We start from the raw sequence: 21,146 nt of genomic DNA, 5'->3' as shown, positions 1-21,146 counted from the left end.
TAGTCCACCTGATTGTGAGATGCATCATCAGTGTGCATAGGCTCAACCTCTGCAGGGATGGGTAGAGCAACATCCAAAGCTTCAGAAAGTAGTTTATCTTTCTGCTTATCTATCTTATCCTTGTGAGACTTCAATTTCCTTAAAGATTTCCCCATTTTATCTTCCAGGACGAACGAGGACCATACAGCCTTTGGCTACTGGTCCTTGTCTTGACAGGGGAGCTCCTTGGCAGGTATCCTCATGCCACATGATGCCAGAGGAGTCTAGGCACCTCTGGTCACACCAATGGTGTGGGTGCCATCGGTGCTACAGTTGTACGGGGTAAGGGAGCTGCCATTCCCTCCCTCAACTGTAGGGCAAGCCTTTGAATACAACGAGGGCCAGGAAGTGTCATGCGAGACCTTGACATCACCTGAGATATGGACTGTGACACAACAGTTGCAAAATTTGAGACCATATCAGACAGATGAAGTCTTTCAAACTTTTCTTTGCATCTTGATAAGATAGGCAGTGAAGTGTTTTATACTCTTGAATTTTCTTCTCCCTGTTGAACACTGAGCATTGCGGTGAATGAGAAGGTTGCTGTTCCAAACAGTTAACATACTGAGGGCTGCCCTCATGGGACACCTGTCCACATGCCCTACAGATAGCCTCATTAGAACAGCGGGAGGACATACATCTGAACATTTGGCACCTAAAACAGGTCACTGAAGGAGGAAAATATCAATGTCATCAGAACTTCGTTCTTTTGCACTGGGTGGTGGCAGCTGCTGACTTGCACGTACAAATCAGTGTGTGTGCGTCTGCGACACACACTGCGGCCAAACAGGCCATCTACATCTACATCTACATCCAATACTCCGCAAGCCACCCGACGGTGTGTGGCGGAGGACACTTTGAGTACCTCTATCTGTTCTCCCTTCTATTCCAGTCTCGTACGGTTCGTGGAAAGAAAGACTGTCAGTATGCCTCTGTGTGGGCTCTAATCTCTCTGATTTTATCCTCATGGTCGCTTAGCGAGAGACGCAAGCAGCTTGTGACTGTATATGTGTGGATGGATATGTGTGTGTGTGTGTGTGTGCGCGCGAGTGTACACCCGTCCTTTTTTCCCCCTAAGGTAAGTCTTTCCGCTTCCGGGATTGGAATGACTCCTTACCCTCTCCCTTAAAACCCACATCCCTTCGTCTTTCCCTCTCCTTCCCTATTTCCTGATGAGGCAACAGTTTGTTGCGAAAGCTTGAATTTTGTGTGTATGTTTGTGTGTCTATCGACCTGCCAGCATATATATATATATATATATATATATATATATATATATATATATATATATATATATATATATATATATATATATATATATATAAACAAAGATGATGTGACTTACCAAATGAAAGTCCTGGCAGGTCGACAGACACACAAACAAACACAAACATACACACAAAATTCAAGCTTTCGCAACAAACTGTTGCCTCATCAGGAAAGAGGGAAGGAGAGGGAAAGACGAAAGGATGTGGGTTTTAAGGGAGAGGGTAAGGAGTCATTCCAATCCCGGGAGCGGAAAGACTTACCTTAGGGGGAAAAAAGGACGGGTATTACCCGCACACACACACATATCCATCCACACATATACAGACACAAGCAGACACATTTTCCCCCTAAGGTAAGTCTTTCCGCTCCCGGGATTGGAATGACTCCTTACCCTCTCCCTTAAAACCCACATCCTTTCGTCTTTCCCTCTCCTTCCCTCTTTCCTGATGAGGCAACAGTTTGTTGCGAAAGCTTGAATTTTGTGTGTATGTTTGTGTGTCTGTCGACCTGCCAGGACTTTCATTTGGTAAGTCACATCATCTTTGTTTTTAGATATATTTTTCCTACGTGGAATGTTTCCCTCATTTTATTCAGAAAATTGCAAATTTTATAATGAGATAAAAATCCAAAAATGTGAAAAAAAATTCCATTCTAACTCCCTTTACCTTCCACACTGCACCTAGCTGCCCTATCCTCTCCCCACCTCATTTCTGTGTGCTCCCACAAGCAGCACTTCACCATCCTCATCCCTCCTCTTACCCACCCCAGCCTCCCCCTTACCCCCACCACCCAGAGTGCTTCTCCAATCATGAGTTGTTGCTTGCAATCTGGCCTCAGCAACTAGGGACAGTGGTCATGTGTGTATGAGCTGCATTTACATGAATATGTGTGTGTATGTTGTCTAACTCAGAAGGCTCTAAGTTGTTGCTAGGCACATAAACAATACTGACAATGCTGTTATCTTCCAGGCGAATTCTTCTTCAGAACCATTGAGATCATACACTGGTCAACATAAAGAATGAATCACACTGCACAAGTGTCATAAAAGTAACAGTGAAAGTACTGATTTGCACCTTAGTTGTAAAAATTGGCAAAGGAGTAACTGGTTTAACACTTAGCTCAGAAACTGAGAACTGTGAACCTCATGGATTCTACCAACAACAACTTACATTTCGCCTAAGTATCGTGAAGGTAAGAGAAATTAGAGCTCATATGGAGGCATATGGACAGTCCGTTAAATTTCAGGCATGTAGCCACTTAAATAAAATTTCTTCCACTGGTATTTCGGGTGCATATCATCCGCCCATCCTCAGAGTGAGTCTCGAGACTGAGGACAAGGTGCCACGCGTGGCCTTATATGCTCTATCCCATCAGTACATGCCTGCAAGTCATAGACACTAACTGGCAACAAAGAGAGATGCTAACACACGTGCCACCTGTGGCAAAGACGTGTAGACATTCGATTCGCTTATTGATCTGTGTACGGCAAGAATAACACCATGACGACTTTTACTGCAGATTAATTATCCCAAGAGCTGGGTTCCATGCTTTGTACAAAGTAAAACCATTATCTCTATTTATTAAATTATTAGCTAATCTAATCTCTATAGTTTCCTTGAAGACGGAATCACAAAAGGAAGAGGTTGATGTTAGACTCGAAATCACTGTAGTTCATGGTATGCAATGTATCAATACAATGTTCGGCCACAGTTGACCTGTCTGGCTGTGATAAACGTGTGTATCTTTGATGTTCCACAAATCTCTCATGAACATTGTGTGTTGCTTGACCTGTGTATGACTTCTCACAATTTCCACAAGGAATCCAATACACACCCGCCTTACAAAGCCATAAATCTTCCTTTACAGAGCCGAGTAAAGCTACAATCTTCGTGGGAGGTCAGAAGATAACCTTAACACTGTGTTTCAAGGAGAATATGGCCTATCTCCGAGGAAAGAGCACCCACATAGGGCAAAACAGCACTTGATCTGAAATAATTACTACCTTCTGCCCCATTACATACCTGCATTCTAGGTTTTACATTGAATGCTCTACGAATTTGCTGAGGACAAAATCCATTAGCTTTAAAAATGCTCCAGCAAAGACAATTTCTTAAAAATGAAACAATGCTCTATTTCTTCACTTACACTAGAAAGGAGACACACAAATAAAACTAGACTTACCAGCCTCCTCTGCAAAAAATATTCACTAAAATTATAATGACCTACATAGAACAAACAATTAATCAGGCAAATGAACAAGCTGGCTTTAGAAGGAGCTTAGTTTTATAGATCAATTTCAAGTCATCAACAAAACTATAAGAGAATGAAGAAATGGTTATGATTTACTACTTTCTCCACAACTCATTTTGAAATCTGTAGAAAAAGCCCTAATGAGACAAGGCAATGATTCAACTTATATGAGTACAGTAACAAATATCTATTCTATGGCTTCTGCTATGCTAAGACAGTAGAAAACTTAAAACTGAGACAAGAGTCAGGCAAGGAGATTCAACCAATACAATTCTCAGCATTCCAAGAGGAAGTCTTCTGATCCTTGCAATGAGCAAATGAAGAATGAATCTGTTTTAATTGATCATATCAAAAAAAAATGGAAATGAGCGTACGGCATTGTGGACCGGGAGTCCCCCATTCGGGGAAGTTTGGCCACCGAGGGCAAGTACTTATTGCATTCGACGCCACATTGAGCGACCTGCGCATCAGAGATGAGAATGAAATGATGATGACAACACAACACCCAGTCTCTGAGCGGAGAAAATCTCCTGCCGCAGCTGGGAATCGAACCCGGGCCCCTTGACATGGCATTCTGCCGTACTGACCACTCGGCTAATGGGGGCGGACTGATCATATCAAAAACAGACTGTTTGCCTCTAGTTCACGTAAACTTTAATAACAAATCGAATGATTTGACACAGCAAGTTAGCAAGTAGGACTGAAAATCAATTACAAGACTAAAACATTGAATAATAAAACAACTGGTGAAAGAAAGTACAGTAATCAGTGACAACTTGTGTTTATTGTGGCAGAATCAGATTTTAGTCACTGAATGACCATCATCAATGCTAGAGGTAATACAGGAACAAATTAAAATACAACCACATCCATGTTAACATTGAAGTGCACTTGTATAAATTTCACATATAAGGAAATGGCAAATACCAGTAGATAAAGATAACATGTCAGCTGTTATTTAGCATAGTCTCTCTTGGAGTACACACATACAACGTTTAAATTGCACTGATGCCACTGTTTGCACAGGGAAACAATATGTACCACAGCTTTTGCACTGTAACTCTGTAGTCTTAGTGTTAAGTATAAATAATAATGAAAAGATTTGGCATTCCAATTAGTATTTTGTATCTTCCCTTAAAGGTAACTCCATTGCAATAAAACTCCTGGGGAGTATGTAGACAGTTGAATACAGACTTGATTTTTTGCTGGAACATATCTGGGAGTAATCTTAGCTACAAATAAAGAATATTCTAACTTTTTTTTTCATTGGCAAAGAATAAAATAATTATGCCAATTACACATACCATCTACATTCACCACTATGCGAAGTTGGTAAATAAAAAACTGGTATATTCCTTGAAAAACTATTCCTAAAACATTTATGGTTAAGCTGTAGGTCATAACTGTATACAGGTGAGAGCTGAAAACAGTTATCAGCCATTTTTCTTAATATGTATGTTGTATTTCACTGTTAAATGACTTTAGGAGACAACTTGGGAGCACAAATGTGATTATATATCTTTATTCTGTTACTGTAAATTAAAAAGATGACTGCAGTGAAACAAAAGAAAAGATGTAAGCAGTAATAAGAGACATTAATAATTTTTTACATTTACACCGGTATAAACAGACATAAAATTCTGCGAAATATAGTTTCCAAACAAATTCAGCTATAAAGAGGGAAACTGTATTTTTAAAAATCTTCCATCTTGCGCTGTGTCTTTGTAAAGATAGGACGTCCACTTTACATATAACATCGGAGAATGGGACCCAAACAGCGTTTTTCCTACTGGGCCATGAAAGGGATTGTGCTTCAGCAGGAGGTATGCAGTTAATCTCAACATCTCACATAGGAAAAAATTCCTAGGTATCACATGAATTTAAATATGTTGAGATTAACTGCATATCTGCTGCTGAATCACAATTCCTTTCATGGCCCAGCAGGAAAAACGCTGTTTGGGTCCCATTCTCGAATTTTACATGTTAAGTGGCTGTCCTATCATCACAATTGTATGAACTTGATAATAAGTGCTATGAAAAAAAAAAAAATCGCATGTCTCCTTTAAGGGAACTCATTTCTTTCTTGGATCAAAATGTCAAGGAAATCAAAGTTATATGCAAGATGGAAGATTTTTAAAAATAGTTTCCTTCTTTATAGCTGAATTTGTTTTGAAATTATACTTTGCAGAATTTTTATACTGTTTATACCCATATAAATATAAAAAATTATTAATGTCTCTCACCACTGCTTGCATCTTTTCTTTTGTTTCACTGCAGTTGTCTTTTCAATTTAAAGTAACGGAATAAAGATATATCACCACATTTCTGCAGCCAAGTTGTCTTCTATAATTCTTTACACTCGAAAGACATTTAACAGTGAAATACAACATAAATGTTAAGAAAATTGACAGATAACTGTTTTCAGGTCTCACCTGTATATGGTTCTGACCTACAGGTTAATCATAAATATTATGACATGTTTGATATGCCTGCCATCCTTGGCGATGATGTGGCACAGATGAACAGCAAAATTCTGCATGACCTGCTGAAGTGTCAGAACATTGCTGCTGTTGATCTCCTGAATGGCTGTTTTCAGCTCAGCAATGGTTTTGGGGTTATTGCTGTTCACTTTGTCTTTAATATAGTCCCACATAATGGAGTCGTTTATGTTCAGAGCCAGAGAATATGGCAGCCAATCAAGGCCCTTGTCCATGACCTCTGGGACCTCAGATCTACAGTGCAGTCCCCAAATTGCTCCCCAGGACATCAAACACTCTCCTGCTTCGATGGCGTCGAGCTCTGTCCTGCATGAACCACATTTTGTCGAACTCAGGATCACTTTAGATAATGAGCATGAAATTATCTTCCAAAACTTTCACATACCATTCGGCAGCACCATGCCATCAAGGAATATCACACTGATTATTCCCTGATTTAACACTGCACATTACACAGTCACCCGTCGAGGGTGAAGAGACTTCTCTGTCGCGAAATGCGGCTTCTCAGTCAATCAAATATGCCAATTCTGCTTATTACCCATCCAAATGAAAGTTGGCTTCATCACTAAAAGTCCTGTTTGTCTATCCTGTGAACAATAGTGTCGGCAAAACACGACCGCTGTTCCATGGTCCTGGGGCTTAATGGCTGATGGGTTTGAATTTTGTATGGGAAGAGATGCAGGTCTTCAACAACAATTTGTTGCAGTCTCAAGGTTGATCCCAACCTGTTGTGCAGCTCATCTGATTGATTTCCTGGGGCTCGTTTGAAACACAGCGCGTCTTCTCGATGTTTTCACCCTCTCTGGATGACCGACATTGCTGACGCTACCCATTCTCTCAAACTTGTGAATCTTCTTGATCATTAGCACACTTGGACCAGTTGTCTTCAGCTTGAGCTCGGTCGCAAACCTCCTTTGAGCTGCAGTTGGGCTTTTATTGCTCACATAGTAGGCCTTTACAAGCGCTATACACTCAGGCATGCTTTACTCTGACATTTCCACATGCAAATGGCTGACAACAACAAGGTGCATGTTCATGCGCATACTAATTCACATCATGCCCCGCGGCCAACCGCAAAGTTTGAACATCCTAATGCGAACCGTTCAGAAGTTATGATGATTTTATTTCATATAGTACAATAATTGCCGCCCTGTATAATTATGTGGGTAATCATCAACTTTTCCAGTATATATTTATGTTCAACTCTACTTCATATTCTATTTTAGAAACTAAGGTTTTAATTAACTGGTTAAATGCAAAATGGAAAAATGCCTTCTTACATCAGCTTGGAGGGCTAAACATGGATTTCTTTTCTGTAGATGGCAAAGGTGTGTTAATCACTAGAAATGCTGACAGTTAAGCCTAGAAAATTTATGGATTGTCCGACTCCATCTCCAAGAAAACAATTTTCTTATGTAATTTACTTAACCTGTCGACAACTGTTTTACTAGGAGCAATGTATCATCTACATATCTAAGATAACATATAATTGTACTTGCCACTTTTGTACTACCTTAAAACAATTATTTTCCAATGAAATGACAAAATATCTGCTAGGAAACTCGATAATGGCCTACCCATTCTTAAACCACCTTCTTGTACAAATATTTCTCCACTGAACTTAACATACTTGTTATCTAAAATAAGAGTAAGCACTGGAAGAAATTCTGTTATTTCATCATTAGTTAATATACTCTGCATTAAAAGTTTTGTTTAATAATCTCTATAGTTTTATTTATTGGAATATAAGTGCATAAACTGGTTATGTCTAATAAATTCCATGACATTAGCTACTGTTACATGTTATTTTTTCAATCAACTCTGACCTATTTTTTGAAAATTTTGTCAGCTGAATACAAAGTGGTGTTTTTTTTTTAAGAAAAAAGCATTTCTCTCTCTATAGTTTTATTTACTGATACAGTGATCTTATTTTGTTTGTGCTTTGTAAATTTCAAGCTGACAGTTGCTCCCTTGGTGTATACTACAGTATCGGTTACTGTCCTTGTATCAATACATGTATGAGTGTTGTATTGGAAATCTTTAGGTAAAATTTTTTTCTCCCTGTCCATTAAAAATATTATTAGTAAAATTAAACACTCAAGGATAACATTTAAAATTTGCATTGCCACTGCCGTAAGAACTACTAAATTCATTCTCTAAATTTTCAATGTTTTTTCACATAAGTCTAGTTTCATTGGCAACTCTATCTACTTATTCAAAAATAAACAAAGAAAGATGATTAAAGATCAAGGAACTAACCAATGCCGATATGGCGAAGAGCAATTGATATAATTCTTGATTTAAAATTTGTTTTTAACAAAGAGACCCCGAATTTCACTTATCATAATTGCCACTTCACATTTCCTTTTGCATCCAAAACCACCATTCTTGCTGTAGTTATTCTTGACATGTGACTGTACATACTTTGTGTTAACTTTCTTGCGATGCAAGTTTTGTCCAAGTTAATGTGCTTATTCAGAATTGCGAGTTTTACTCACGGAATTTTTGTATTTTTAGACTGTAGCACATGCCCAGTAAGGATTCCGTCAGCCGCAACTTGTGTTTACTGTAGCATATCTCCATTTTAGTCACTGAGTGACCATCTTCTATATTAGAGGTTATATAGGAATCAACTAAAACACAACTGCATACATGTTAAAACCAAAGTACAATTGTATACATTTCAAATGTAAGCAGATAAAGTTTACACATTTCAATCATTATTTGGTGTAGTCCCTCTTGGACTATACACATCAAGAATTCAAACTTACTGAGGCCACTGTTTACGATTATCTCACAGCTGGCCTGCATAGCATATGTAGTTGTTCGGTTATGTCATCATAAACATCTACTTTTGTGATAATATAAATAACCAAATACATAAATTCAGTGTATTACTGTAATATGACACATACATAGACGGCGCCATAGTCATATAGGACATACACTGAGGCCATCTTTGAGATAATTGCAAACAGTAGCCTCAGTGTAATTTGAACTCCTGACATTATAGTTCAAGAGGGACTACACCAAATAATGACTGAAATGTGTTAACTTTTATCTGCTGGTACATACCACCCACTCATACGTGAAATTTATACAACTGTACTTTGGTGTTAACATAAATGCCACTGTATTTTAATTGCTTCCTATGTCTAGCACTGAAGATTGTCACACACATGCACTGATTGAAATCTAGATCAGCTACAATACACACAAGTTACAACTGCTTACTGTACCCTCTTTCACCTACTGAAATAAGTACGATCAATGAGCACTTCCAGGTTCCAGGTGGAGCCAATTTAAAAAAGGATGACAAATGTCAAAAATGAAACTGTTCAAGTTAGCGGTGAAGACAAAGAAGCAGTTGTGAATTTTCGTATTTTGGCAGTCAATGGCACTCACCACATGAACAAGAAAAGAAATAAACTGAAGGATAAAAATGGCCTGAAGTGATTTCAGTAAGCTAAACACAGATTTCAAAACTATACTTCCTCTATCTCAGAAAAAAAGTTCATTATCCTCGCGTATTACCAGTTTTGATTAATAACAGAGAACTATGAACTTTTAACGTAAAAACCCACCCAATTATGAGAGTCCCTCACCAAACAGTGGCGATAAATATTGGAAATCACTGGGAGAAACAGGGAAACAATATGGAAGGGACTACAGAGAGAGCCACACCTGTAATAAAAATTATATGGAAGTGGGCATGACACACAGACAGGCAAATGGATGCTGGATTCATACAGACAAAAGAAAGACGAAAATGGCAGCTTAATGGAATATGTGTAGATGACATTAGAAAACATCCAGAAACAATGTTGCACATACAGTTGAATACTGCAATGTATGGAAAAGTAGTGGCTGTCAAATGACTGATTGGGGTACCTAACCATTTAATATTCCTGGATCTAAAAATGAACATTACTCCCTTAAACAGGGAGCATCCCAGTGCCAAAACCACATATTAGTTGTCTCACTTAATATGTACTTTGGAGAACAGAATGAGATTTTCACTCTGCAGCGGAGTGTGCGCCGATATGAAACTTCCTGGCAGATTAAAACTCTGTGCCGGACCGAGACTCGAACTCGGGACCTTTGCCGAGTTCGAGTCTCGGTCCGGCACACAGTTTTAATCTGCCAGGAAGTTTCAATATGTACTTTGCATCAGCATACCATTACTCTCTACAGCCACAAACAAACCAAGATACTTTGCAGACAGGGGTACAAGAAGCCTCCATGAAGATCATTCTGCTAATAATACGGCGAGACAAATGATCAGGCATTCCCTGAGCAACATTAGGAGTCACCCTTGTGGCAGCTCCTTCCACCACCAGGACAACAAAAATGAGAACTCAAAAGACTTTTAAAATATCAAAGCCAGCTCTGACAGGAGTCTTCATTAACATCGAAGAAATATCATATGAGAAAGAAGCTCTGCCATCAGACATCTACAAACACGCAAATTGTGACTTTCTTTTGATACAAGAAACCCACAGAGGCCACAATGAACAGACGCCAATGTTGAATAGAATGAAATTGATTGTTGCGAGACCAAGTGCTCAATATGGTAGTGCAATATTTTGCCAAAACGGACCTTCTAATCCTATCCATATACATAATGGCAGAAGATGATGTAGAAATTTTGACTGCTGAAGTCCAGTCATGCACAATAACATCAGTGTATAAACCACAAAGACAGACTTCAGACTTCAGTTTCAAGGAACCAAGTAACTTCTGTCGCAAACCAACAAAACTTGGTATGGGTGATTTCAATTGTCACAGCTCTTCATGGGGCTACAGGGACACGGACAAGAATGGAGAAGACTTCAAAGATTGGGCCGAAAGCATGGAACTGAAGCTCATACACGATACTAAGAAACCACCCTCTCAAAACAGTGGAAAGTGGCCTGGATGTAACCCTGATAACATCTCTTTAAGTGAACTTATAGCACACCAGTCAAAGAAAGATGTTATGGAGCCAATCCCACCATTATCGACATCGACCTATAATCTGTTCTGTGGAAGCAGCTGTGGTGCCAGAAAGAGTCCCATTCAAGAGATGACTTAATTTTAAGACAGCAAAGTGGAGCAGTTTTGCAAAAGATCTGGATAAGGAAGTGGAAAATGTGGAACTCATTTCAGAAATGTATGACCAGTTTGTCGACCTAATGAAAACCATATTACAAAAACATATCCCTAGTGGATGCAGAACTACATATATTCCACGACTTAAAGATTCAAAAGCACTGCTGAAATCAATGAGGACCCCTTTTCTGAAGAAAGAATTGAAACAGGTGAACAGCTGCGTCTGGTATATCTGCCTTCAGAAGGGGAAAGTGGTGCAACCTAGTGACACTGGCATGAAGCATAGCAGTCTTAAAGCCTGAAAACTCTTGAAAAACCTCAATGATGACGACACTAAAGCTCCTGCTGAAATGGCTAATATAGCTACTGATGAAGAACCTCATCATCTGCTATTAAATGGCAAAATGAAAAGAAGATATATCAAGACCAAACTACAAAAAGATATGATGAAGAAAATGACTTTATTGCCTGCCCTTTCACATTAGCACAACTACGGGATGCCATGCGTTGCATGATGAGTAACAAAGCTCCAGGATTAGATTATCTACAAGTAGAACAAATTAAGAGGTTCGGATCAGGAACTAAAAGGTGGATCTTAAATTAACAACCGAATTTCTAAACTACAGATACCCAAATTCTGGCATAAAGCAACATTGGTAGCCTTGCTGAACCTGGGTACGAATCAACAGACCCCAAGAACTTTCAACCAGTCTCTCTTCTGTGTCATCTATACAAACTGTTGGAAAGAATGATCTTGAACTGCACATCAGGTTATGTATATCAGAGCCTAATTAAACAACAGGTAGGATTTCGTCCAGGAAAATCACGTTGTGGTCAAATCCTCAACCTAACTCAGCACATAGAGAACGGATACAAGAGAGGGCAAATTACAGGTGTGGCATTTGTTGACACACGATATAGGGAATCACAACCAACTGATAAGGAAGACTTATACAATCACCAAGAACTATCAATTAATGCAGTTCACCCAATGCTTACTTCAAAACAGGGTGTTCTTCATCATCCTGAACAACAAGAGAAGTTGACAGAGAATACAGAAGAATGGTCCCCCCCCCCCTCCCCCAAGGGAGTATGCTGGCATCACTGCTGTACGATATCTACACCAATGACCAACCTGTCGGCACAGATACAAGATCTTTCATCTATGCCGATGATACAGCAGTTGCAGCCCAAGGACTTACATTTGGAGAGGTGAAAATGAAACTGACTGCAGCCCTTGAAGACCTGACAAAATTCTATGATAACAACCACTTTAAAGCACAACCCATTCAAAATACAGGTGTCTGCATTTCACTTGAGAAATACACAAGTTAGAAGAAAACTGGATATAACTTTGAGGGAAATGCAATTACAACATACATACACCCCTACACACCTTGGAGTAAAGCTTGACCGAACACTCACTTTCAAAGTTCACGACGAGAAAACGAAGCTCACAGTCTGCAGCCAAAATAATATAATACGCAGGCTCACTAATGGCTAATGGGAAGCTCAACCAAATGTCCTATGCGCATCTGCCCTAGCTTTATGTCTCTCCACAGCTGAATATGGAGCACCAGTCTGGCAGAACTCTGCACACACCAAGAATGTTGATACTGCTCTCAACAAGACAGGCCTCGTCATAACAGGTTGCCTACAATCAACCCCAGTTGACAAAATCTACCAGCTGGCAGGCATAGCACTCCTAGAGATAAAATGAAGAACAGTGGCAGAAGTTGAAAAGAAAAAACAGGAAAAACAGGAAAACGGCCCCTGGCATCCCATGTTTGGAAGTGAAGCACCATATTCAAGGCTGAAGTCCAGAAAGAGTTTTCTGCACACAACTAAAGCAATTACATCTTCACCTTGCACTCACCAAATTGAGCTATGGCGGAAAATAACTGGTACTAGTAATAGCCAAAACCTAAAGGAAGAGCCTGCTGCTGGTTTCCAACAACCCTATCAGACGTGGAATACTCTGAACAGACTGCGGACTGGAGTGACGCAGTGGAAACAAATCTTGAAATGATGGGGATACATTTCTGGAAATGCAGCCTGTGAATGCAGGGAATCTCAAGATGATGCACACCTCTTGATCTGCCCAAAGTTGCCTGAATCCTGCACACTTGATGACCTGTCACAGCAAATGTTCCAGCAATCAAGACTGCCAATTTCTGGGCCTCAAAACCAATTTGACTTGTATAAAATCCTGTATATATATATATTGTATATAGGTTTGATTTTGTAAATAATTTTATTGTACTGTCATGGATACGAAAATAACAACAACTTTACAGATAGACATTCTGACATGAGTTTGGACATGGACAGCAATTTACAAGAAAGAAGTAAGCAGCAACTGCCAACAGTTTGCATTCTAAAACATTATGGCTCTTGCCAATGAGCAGAAGATGTTCCCCCTCTTGCCATCTGAGGGTATGTTCAGCATCGTCAAAGGTGATCGTTTTCGTGGTCCAGGTGGAGGGACGCACAATGTTGCATGGGCTTACTGACATCCAAATCTTTAAACACAGTACACTCACTGACCAATACTGTTGTCACACTGTACTACTTCCCCATCTGCATCTTTCCAGGGGTGCATTCAGTGCCAACTTCATTTTTATGGATGACAATGTGTGACCACACTGAACAGTACAGGAGTAGTAGTAGTTTTTGGAATGAGAGCATATTCAGTGAATGTATGGGCCTGCCACTTCCCCTAACTAAATCCTATTGAGCATGTGTGGGATGCATTGGGAAAATAAACTGCAGCACATCCACATGCACCAATGGTAAACCAGTAGCTGTGAACTGCTGGTGGAAGAATGAACACCCTATCACAAGAACATGTCCTGCATGGGAGTACACTGCAGAACATGCACTGCTGCTAATGATAATCACACACTCTATTAAGAAACATGTCCAGCCATTTATAATATCCAAGAGACCATCTTGGGTTGTAGTGACTTCAGCGCAATTATTGTCTTTGAATGAAACTGCTATTTCTGTTCATCTCATTGTGGACTTCTTTCTGTACTATACTGTTGCAATTCTTTTGATGTATAGTCCAAATTTCATTGAGCTATGTGACTTAGCAGTAACAAATCATCCAAAAGCTACTTTTGCCCACAAATCTTGCACTTCAGTGTACAGAGGAGTGTGAGAAGGAGAATGGGAGAGAGGGACACACACACACACACACACACACACACACACACACACACACACACACACACACACACACACACACACTTTGAAGGAATTTAGATGCTTTGAAGAAGTTTGTGGTTTTCATCCAAATCAATGGGACAGCAGTTTAGTAAGCCCGCCACATACATTTAGCAATTGTGGTATACTGTATGCTCTCCAGGATATGAGTTATGTATTGCTCAAACATTTATGAAATTTGAACTGCTCTAGCTAACAGCTGTGAGTGACAGTCTCTCCCATTATGAGTCCCACCACTGCATATTAATAAGGAGCTTCACTCACTGTACATCATATGCGGTCCCTGCCAAGTCCATTTTTGTAACCATATGTTTTCTGAAAGAATGCATTAAGGAAAAATACAACAATCACACAAATTCTACTATGTATGACCTCGATCATTTCAAGTATGATAACCAAAATCACCCAATTGAAAAATGTTCTTTGTTTTTCAACCCATTCTGCCCAATATCCCCCCCCCCCAATTATCTGTCAGTTATTCATGACATTATTTACATTTTCATTGTAAGCCTGTCAATGTACATGCTTATTTTTTTTTTAAATGTCTTTTGTTTATTTTAAGAAACACGTCTTGTTATTCTGCCATGTTTCCCAAATTCTGAGAAGTCACTTGTTTTGAACTGTGCCATGGCAAATGTAAAGCCCTCCATATTACGTGTGGAAAAAACAAAAACACAAACACACAACAGGTAACCATGCAAGCTCCAACCAGTGTAGAAATAGGATATGGGTAGTAGGAGAGTTCCCAAACTCCAGACATATTGTTTAAAACAAATCATATTCCATAAGAATTGTTTTGGAAATAAAATGAAGCACAAAAATATCGGAAAGAACTTGAAATACAAACAACAATCACAATCACAATCACTGAATCTTATCCCTACTTTCGTCACACAACAGCAGCCTCTTACTGAGAAAACATCTCTTAAAAAGTTTCCCAGGTATGTGTTTTGGTAGCTACATGTTGACACAGAATGATGAAATGTATATATGTGGGAAAAAAAAGAATCATTCAAATAGTTTAAAATGGTCACAGTGATAACCTTAGGAGATTTGACACTGCACTGACTAACAACAGCTAATCACATCAATTCTCATTCAAATAAACTTACTTGATTGTTATCACAACAAACACTATCAAATGGTATTGTAATACCCCGTTAGGTAACAAGGACTAAACTGTAACAAGAAAATGATGTGCCATAATACTAGAAACAAATAGGGCATGATCTTGACAGTCATGAATCCCAAACATAAACCAGTCACACAGTCTTCATACACAAGACAGCTGCACCCTATATATCACATCTCATAACTTTAAACAAGTAATGGAAATTTCCTCTCCCTCCTGTTGCATCTTTTCTGCCCAAGGAAGACAGGCATAGTACAAGGAGGTGAAAACTTTACAAAATATGCAAACTTGGCATTTCAGCTAGAGTGAAAAAAAAAAAAAATCCCAACTGTTATTTTACTCAGAGGAACTGTCCATAAAGGTTTCTCTAAATCCATAAACCTCATCACCTATCACATTATAAGAAACCAACTACAGTACAAATTCTCTCTACTGTCCACATATATGTTGTCTAAGCATGACTGTATTTACAATAATCTTTTTCATTAATACCTCTGTCTGTACTCTCAGTAAAGCATCTGTCTGTATCTTTATTAATGCTTTTGTATGTATTTTCACCAATGGATGTAGGTTTCTTGACTTCAAAATTGGGACTGAAACCACTGCAATAGTGTGAAACTGGAATTAAAAATAAACATGATAATAGTAGCTGTATTAACTATTAGATTATTAACAGTAAGAATAAGAATAATAATATCAGTACTGGTATTATTAGGTCTTTTGTGATTAAGGCTTGCGTCTTCTGTATTGTTAAAACCATATTTAGATTTAACATTTGTTATGGCGCACTTACTTTATTTCACTCTGACAAAAATTCATTGTGTATTTGCACATTCATTCCACATAGACCTACATGTGCTCAAAATTTTAAGAATCTGATAAACAACTAAACATTTACAGAATCATGCATTACTTTGTGTCAAAGGTGACAGATGGCTTTACAGTTTTGCATAACATATGGGGAAAGAACTAGTACTTGTATAAAATGATAACTAGCAGACAAGGTAAATTCTGGAATTTATAGTTAAAAGAACTATCAGCAACAAAGGATGGTGCAGGAATGCTAAAAAGTCAAATACAGCTACTGCAGCCCCTGTAATTCTCAATTCATTTTTTTTTTTTTTTTAAATACCGTACCACTACAAATATTCCACAAAGTATAAGAGCAGCATTTGCATCAAGTAACTGCTAACAAGGCTTTAATAAATATTATGATGTGAAACAGCCTTTTAATAGCTTATTACAATTGTTTGCTAAATGAAGAGTATCAACTGCCACACTACATAAATGATTACTTCATAAATGCTTCCCAAACAGTTAAATTTCACAAGTCAGGAGAAACATAAGTATTATACTCCTACATATTTACATACTGCAAAGCCCTTAGCTGACACTGTTAATTCATCATTTAGTGACAGAGCGTTCCTCCCAGAGCGTTCCTCCCAGAGCGTTCCTCCCAGAGCGTTCCTCCCAGAGACTAAAAATCTCAGAAGGAAATACACCTACTTGAGAGTAATAACAGGCATAAAATTGAAAATTGTCGACCCATATCACTTCTCTCAGCTTTCTCTAAAGTAACTGAGCTAGAGTAATGAAACAGAGAATCATCAAGTACTTAGATGACCACAATCTACTGAACAGTAATCAATATGGCCTTCTGAGTGGTACAAATATGAATCACATAACTAATTAGGAGGTACTGCATAGAATTTGGGAGAAGAGGAATTTGTGGCACAACTTGACTAGAAGAAGGGGTCGGTTGGCACAACATATTCTCAGGCATCAAGGGATCATCAATTTAGTATTGGAGGGAAGTGCGGATGGTAAAGGAGGAGACCAAAACATGACTACACTAAACAAATTCAGAAGGATGTAGGTTACAGTAGTTACTCGGAGATGAAGAAGCTTGCACAGGATAGAGTAGCATGGATAGCTGCATCAAACCAGTCTCTGGACTGAAGACCACCACAACAACAACAAGAACAACAACACCTGTTCTGGGAGTCACATCAATTCATTTTAGTTATACAATCAGACTAGTATCTGATGCAAAGAAAGTTGAAATAGGTGAATCACAGGGTAGTGTTTTGGCCCCATTCTCTTCATTATATATGTAAATGACATTCAGACCTAAAAATGCAGCTAAGATTATGTTGTCTGAGATGACACTAGTTTCATACTGAGTGGTGATAAGACCTCTCTGTCCACAATAACTGCGCAAGACCTTTGATTCATGGTTCGATGCCAATAGGATGACTCTTAATGTGAAGATAAAATTTGGTTCTCAGAAGGCACCTGATTTTAATCTTGTCACAGAGCTCTCCTGGGGTCCACTGCAAGCCCCTAGGTGAAAGTTGTGTGCGCTTACTGTTTACAAATGTGTGGTGCTGATCAGAGCTAAACATGGTGAACTGCAAACCAATACCAATTACCACAGTAATAATACTCGCAACTGAGGCGACCCTCCATGTAGAACAAGTAAAAGTAACTCACACTCAAAGAAATCTGAGCCATTTAGTGTCATTCTTCACAATCCACTGCCAACATCCATTAAGATGTTGGAGAAGGAAACAGCTTTTACAACAGGATTAACATAGTGTCAATAAGTGTTTCTATAATGTACGTGAATGTGTTAGCATTTAGTATTAAAATGCCTTTGTTTATTGTTTAGTACTTCTTTTCAATCTGTTGACTGATGTACCATCTGTGCTGTGTCTGTCTCTGCAAAAATATATTTCTACTGTTGGCTTTATTTGTTCCAGATACAGTGCAATATACTCTCTCAGAGAAGGTATCTGGCACAAGGTTGGTTGTGATGTATATTGTGGCAGCAAGTGTTCATGTGTTACACTTTTCAGCAGGGTTTATAATCATCCATGTGGTTTCTTCCCTCCCCCCCCCCCCCCTCAGAAGTGCAATATAACAAAGTATCATGTTCAAGTTATATCACTGTTTATCATTCTTTTGTGTGTTGTAATATCTTCGAAGACTACGTATATGTGATTCTCTTTTCTAATAATGAACCGAGCAAGATGGACTTGTATTTGGGAGAAGCTGGTTTTATACACGGTCTGGACATCTTGACTCGAGTTTCTGATGGTTTTCCCAAACTGCTATAAAGTGAGTGCTGGAATAGTTCCACTTATTAGCCCAAGGTCAACTTCCTGCCCTTTCCTTACCTAGTCCTATGCTATTTTGTTTATGTTTTATATATGTGTTTATTATTTATGTATGGTATATGACATGTCCAACTTTGCTGTAGTGAATGGTGCAAGAACAAATAAACAAATAAAATAATTAATCAAATGTGAATACACAGAATATCAAACAAAATAAATGTTACATCTAGTGCATTGCACTTTTGGAGGTATGTTCTGAATGACAATTATAGACAGTGTTTATTCTATAATTTTGATTTTCTTCGCATTTATATACTATCTATTTGTTCTAATGTATTTCTTGATGTGTTTCATACCGTTGTCAAAATGATCCATGGACAAAGTAATGGATAGAAATAAACAGCACATAATGATTCTTTTTTTTTAAATTTGACAGTGAAAGTGTCTTTCCTGGGACAATGTAAATCACAAACTTTGCACCAAGTTGGACAATAACTTAAAAAAATATTGTCCTCTAGAGGATATAATTTCTAAACGCTTGAGATCGCACTATCACATGAAACTTCAATAACGAAAGTATATTAATTTAATCTCAATTATATGTATACGTTGTTTAAAAATTCTGTGAGCTGTCAACAGTCTTGGGCATTTTATTATACTACCAGTAATGACAGTTCATTATTTAGTTGACAACGCATATGTTTTAAGCCTGAATATTTGGAACTGGACAATCAATACTAGCAAGATTTAATGGATGACAAATTTAAAAAATGAGGGTGGGTATCCAAAACTTTACAAATTAAACAGCTCTATTGACATGTCATGAAAATGCTGTAACTACTACTTACACTTTTATCAGCCGCTAATATTGCAAATAAATGGACATTCAAAGCTAATGAACATTTGAATAAAATACACTTCACATATTTTAAATAAAAGCAGTATGTCATTTAGACTGGTTGACAAAAACACACCTTGGTTCATTTGATTTGAAGAATTTCCCTGGGGTTCCGCCATATTGAAATTTTTGATTACTGTCCTCAGCAAAAATAAATACGAAATTTCCGCCACTTTAAGACACTTTCTCTCGTACTTTCAATAAAAGAAAGTGCTCACCCCCAATAATAAAAACCATCTGTTATAGGTATATAACAACAACTACTATCCAGCATAGGACCTTAGCGAGAGAATATCTTCGCGCACCTGCTTTCCACTTATAAAGTTTACTGACACATTTATCTTACTGTTCGAAGAACTCGCACAGAACTACGTTTTATTAAACTTTCACTCATTGTTAACGTTTTTTCAACTGTAGATGTGTAGTTTATCTTCACCACCCTTTCAGCTCGTAATGCAGAATTCATTGATTAACAGGCATCACAAATTCCTTTGCAGAAATGTTTACATGCTGTGGCGTTTTGTCTGTGCCATTAGGATCCTTGAAATGCAGCAAAGAGTTTAGCTGTGACGCGTAGAGTGATGTCTGGATGGTGAAGTTTGTTTTCAATTTGAACGAGTGTATATTTTCGTATGAATACTACGAAGGTTGGAGATTAAACAGACGAATATGCTATTGTGTAAAGTGTTCGAAACGTGTGCTGGAACAATAAATGTCATTAACAACAGTGTCAGGTATCTTTGTCTGATATATTTACTGGCAAGAGAAGCAACATAAATTACGAACAATAATAATAATAACAATCAGTGTCGTTCCATATTTTCATGATTTCCAGCACTTTGTGCACATATCTGTACTCCGTGGATTTTTTCTAGAGCCATCTTTCCACAAGCACAAATGAACTCTTCTTTAAACTGCCTAATCGTTTCCTCAAGGTAGCGCGAATCATTTTCACGCACACTGGCTAACATCCTCCTCCTCCGACTCGTCATTGTACACAATCACTCCTAGGCTTGAAGACATCCAGTGGTTTACATAGCTTTTTTGCATTTGGGGGGAAACAAATTTTATACCATTAACACTTCGGAGCCGAAGAACGCCTCGGCTGAAGTGAAATAGTAAACTGCCTCGATCAGAAATCCTGGCATGTGGGAGAAGAGATTCTTCAAAGCAATCTATAAACGTTTCCATGTACACCCATACGTTTGAAGTATGACTGTATGAAGCCTCGCCAGCACAGCATGGCTTGTTGAAGTGCGTGTTCTATCCAAAGCTTCTGAATATGCTCATCTCTTTAGATATATCACATAGGAATGGAGCAAGGTACCAGCAGCTGACTGTCTGCAGCTCGTGGGCTGGTGTTTACTGCAAAAGTCTGCCATTAGATATGGGACCCCTGGTTCGATACCTGTCCAGTTTGAAGATTTTTTTCACTTGGTGACTTGATATTTGTGTTGTCCTAATGGTTTCATCCCATCTTCTTCATCATCCAAGGCGTGAAATAGAGAGACTTGCACCAAGTGGCCAAACAACCTCAGACATGTCTTCCAACCAGTTATGCCATACACTGATTTCATTTTTATCAGCATCTGACGTATGTGTAATGATAGATGTTGTAAACT

At 38.5% G+C, this 21,146-nt stretch overlaps 2 protein-coding genes across 6 annotated transcripts in view; one reads left to right on the top strand and one right to left on the bottom strand.

The window, feature by feature from the left end:
• Nucleotides 1-20,039, bottom strand: part of LOC126236232 (dual specificity mitogen-activated protein kinase kinase 4-like) — a 138,947-nt gene extending 118,908 nt beyond the window's left edge. For 2 of the 4 annotated variants that reach the window (XM_049945368.1, XM_049945366.1), the window contains exons 1-2: nucleotides 19,601-20,039; nucleotides 16,000-16,125 (exon numbers count right to left, since the gene is read on the bottom strand). In XM_049945368.1, coding sequence (XP_049801325.1) covers nucleotides 16,000-16,125; nucleotides 19,601-19,643 — 169 coding nt within the window. In that variant the 5' untranslated portion in view covers nucleotides 19,644-20,039. The remainder of the gene's footprint in view (nucleotides 1-15,999; nucleotides 16,126-19,600) is intronic. The other 2 variants (XM_049945369.1, XM_049945367.1) reach the window with 1 other exon arrangement.
• A 28-nt stretch (nucleotides 20,040-20,067) lies between these two features.
• The window catches only part of LOC126236234 (28S ribosomal protein S7, mitochondrial), a 71,273-nt gene continuing 70,194 nt past the window's right edge, over nucleotides 20,068-21,146 (top strand). The window contains exon 1 of one of the 2 annotated variants that reach the window (XM_049945372.1): nucleotides 20,068-20,258. In XM_049945372.1, coding sequence (XP_049801329.1) covers nucleotides 20,194-20,258 — 65 coding nt within the window. In that variant the 5' untranslated portion in view covers nucleotides 20,068-20,193. The remainder of the gene's footprint in view (nucleotides 20,259-21,146) is intronic. The other variant, XM_049945371.1, reaches the window with a different exon arrangement.

This window comes from Schistocerca nitens, chromosome 2, assembly GCF_023898315.1.
Source record: "Schistocerca nitens isolate TAMUIC-IGC-003100 chromosome 2, iqSchNite1.1, whole genome shotgun sequence".
Lineage (NCBI taxonomy): Eukaryota > Metazoa > Arthropoda > Insecta > Orthoptera > Acrididae > Schistocerca > Schistocerca nitens.
This window is presented reverse-complemented; position numbering and strand designations above follow the sequence as displayed.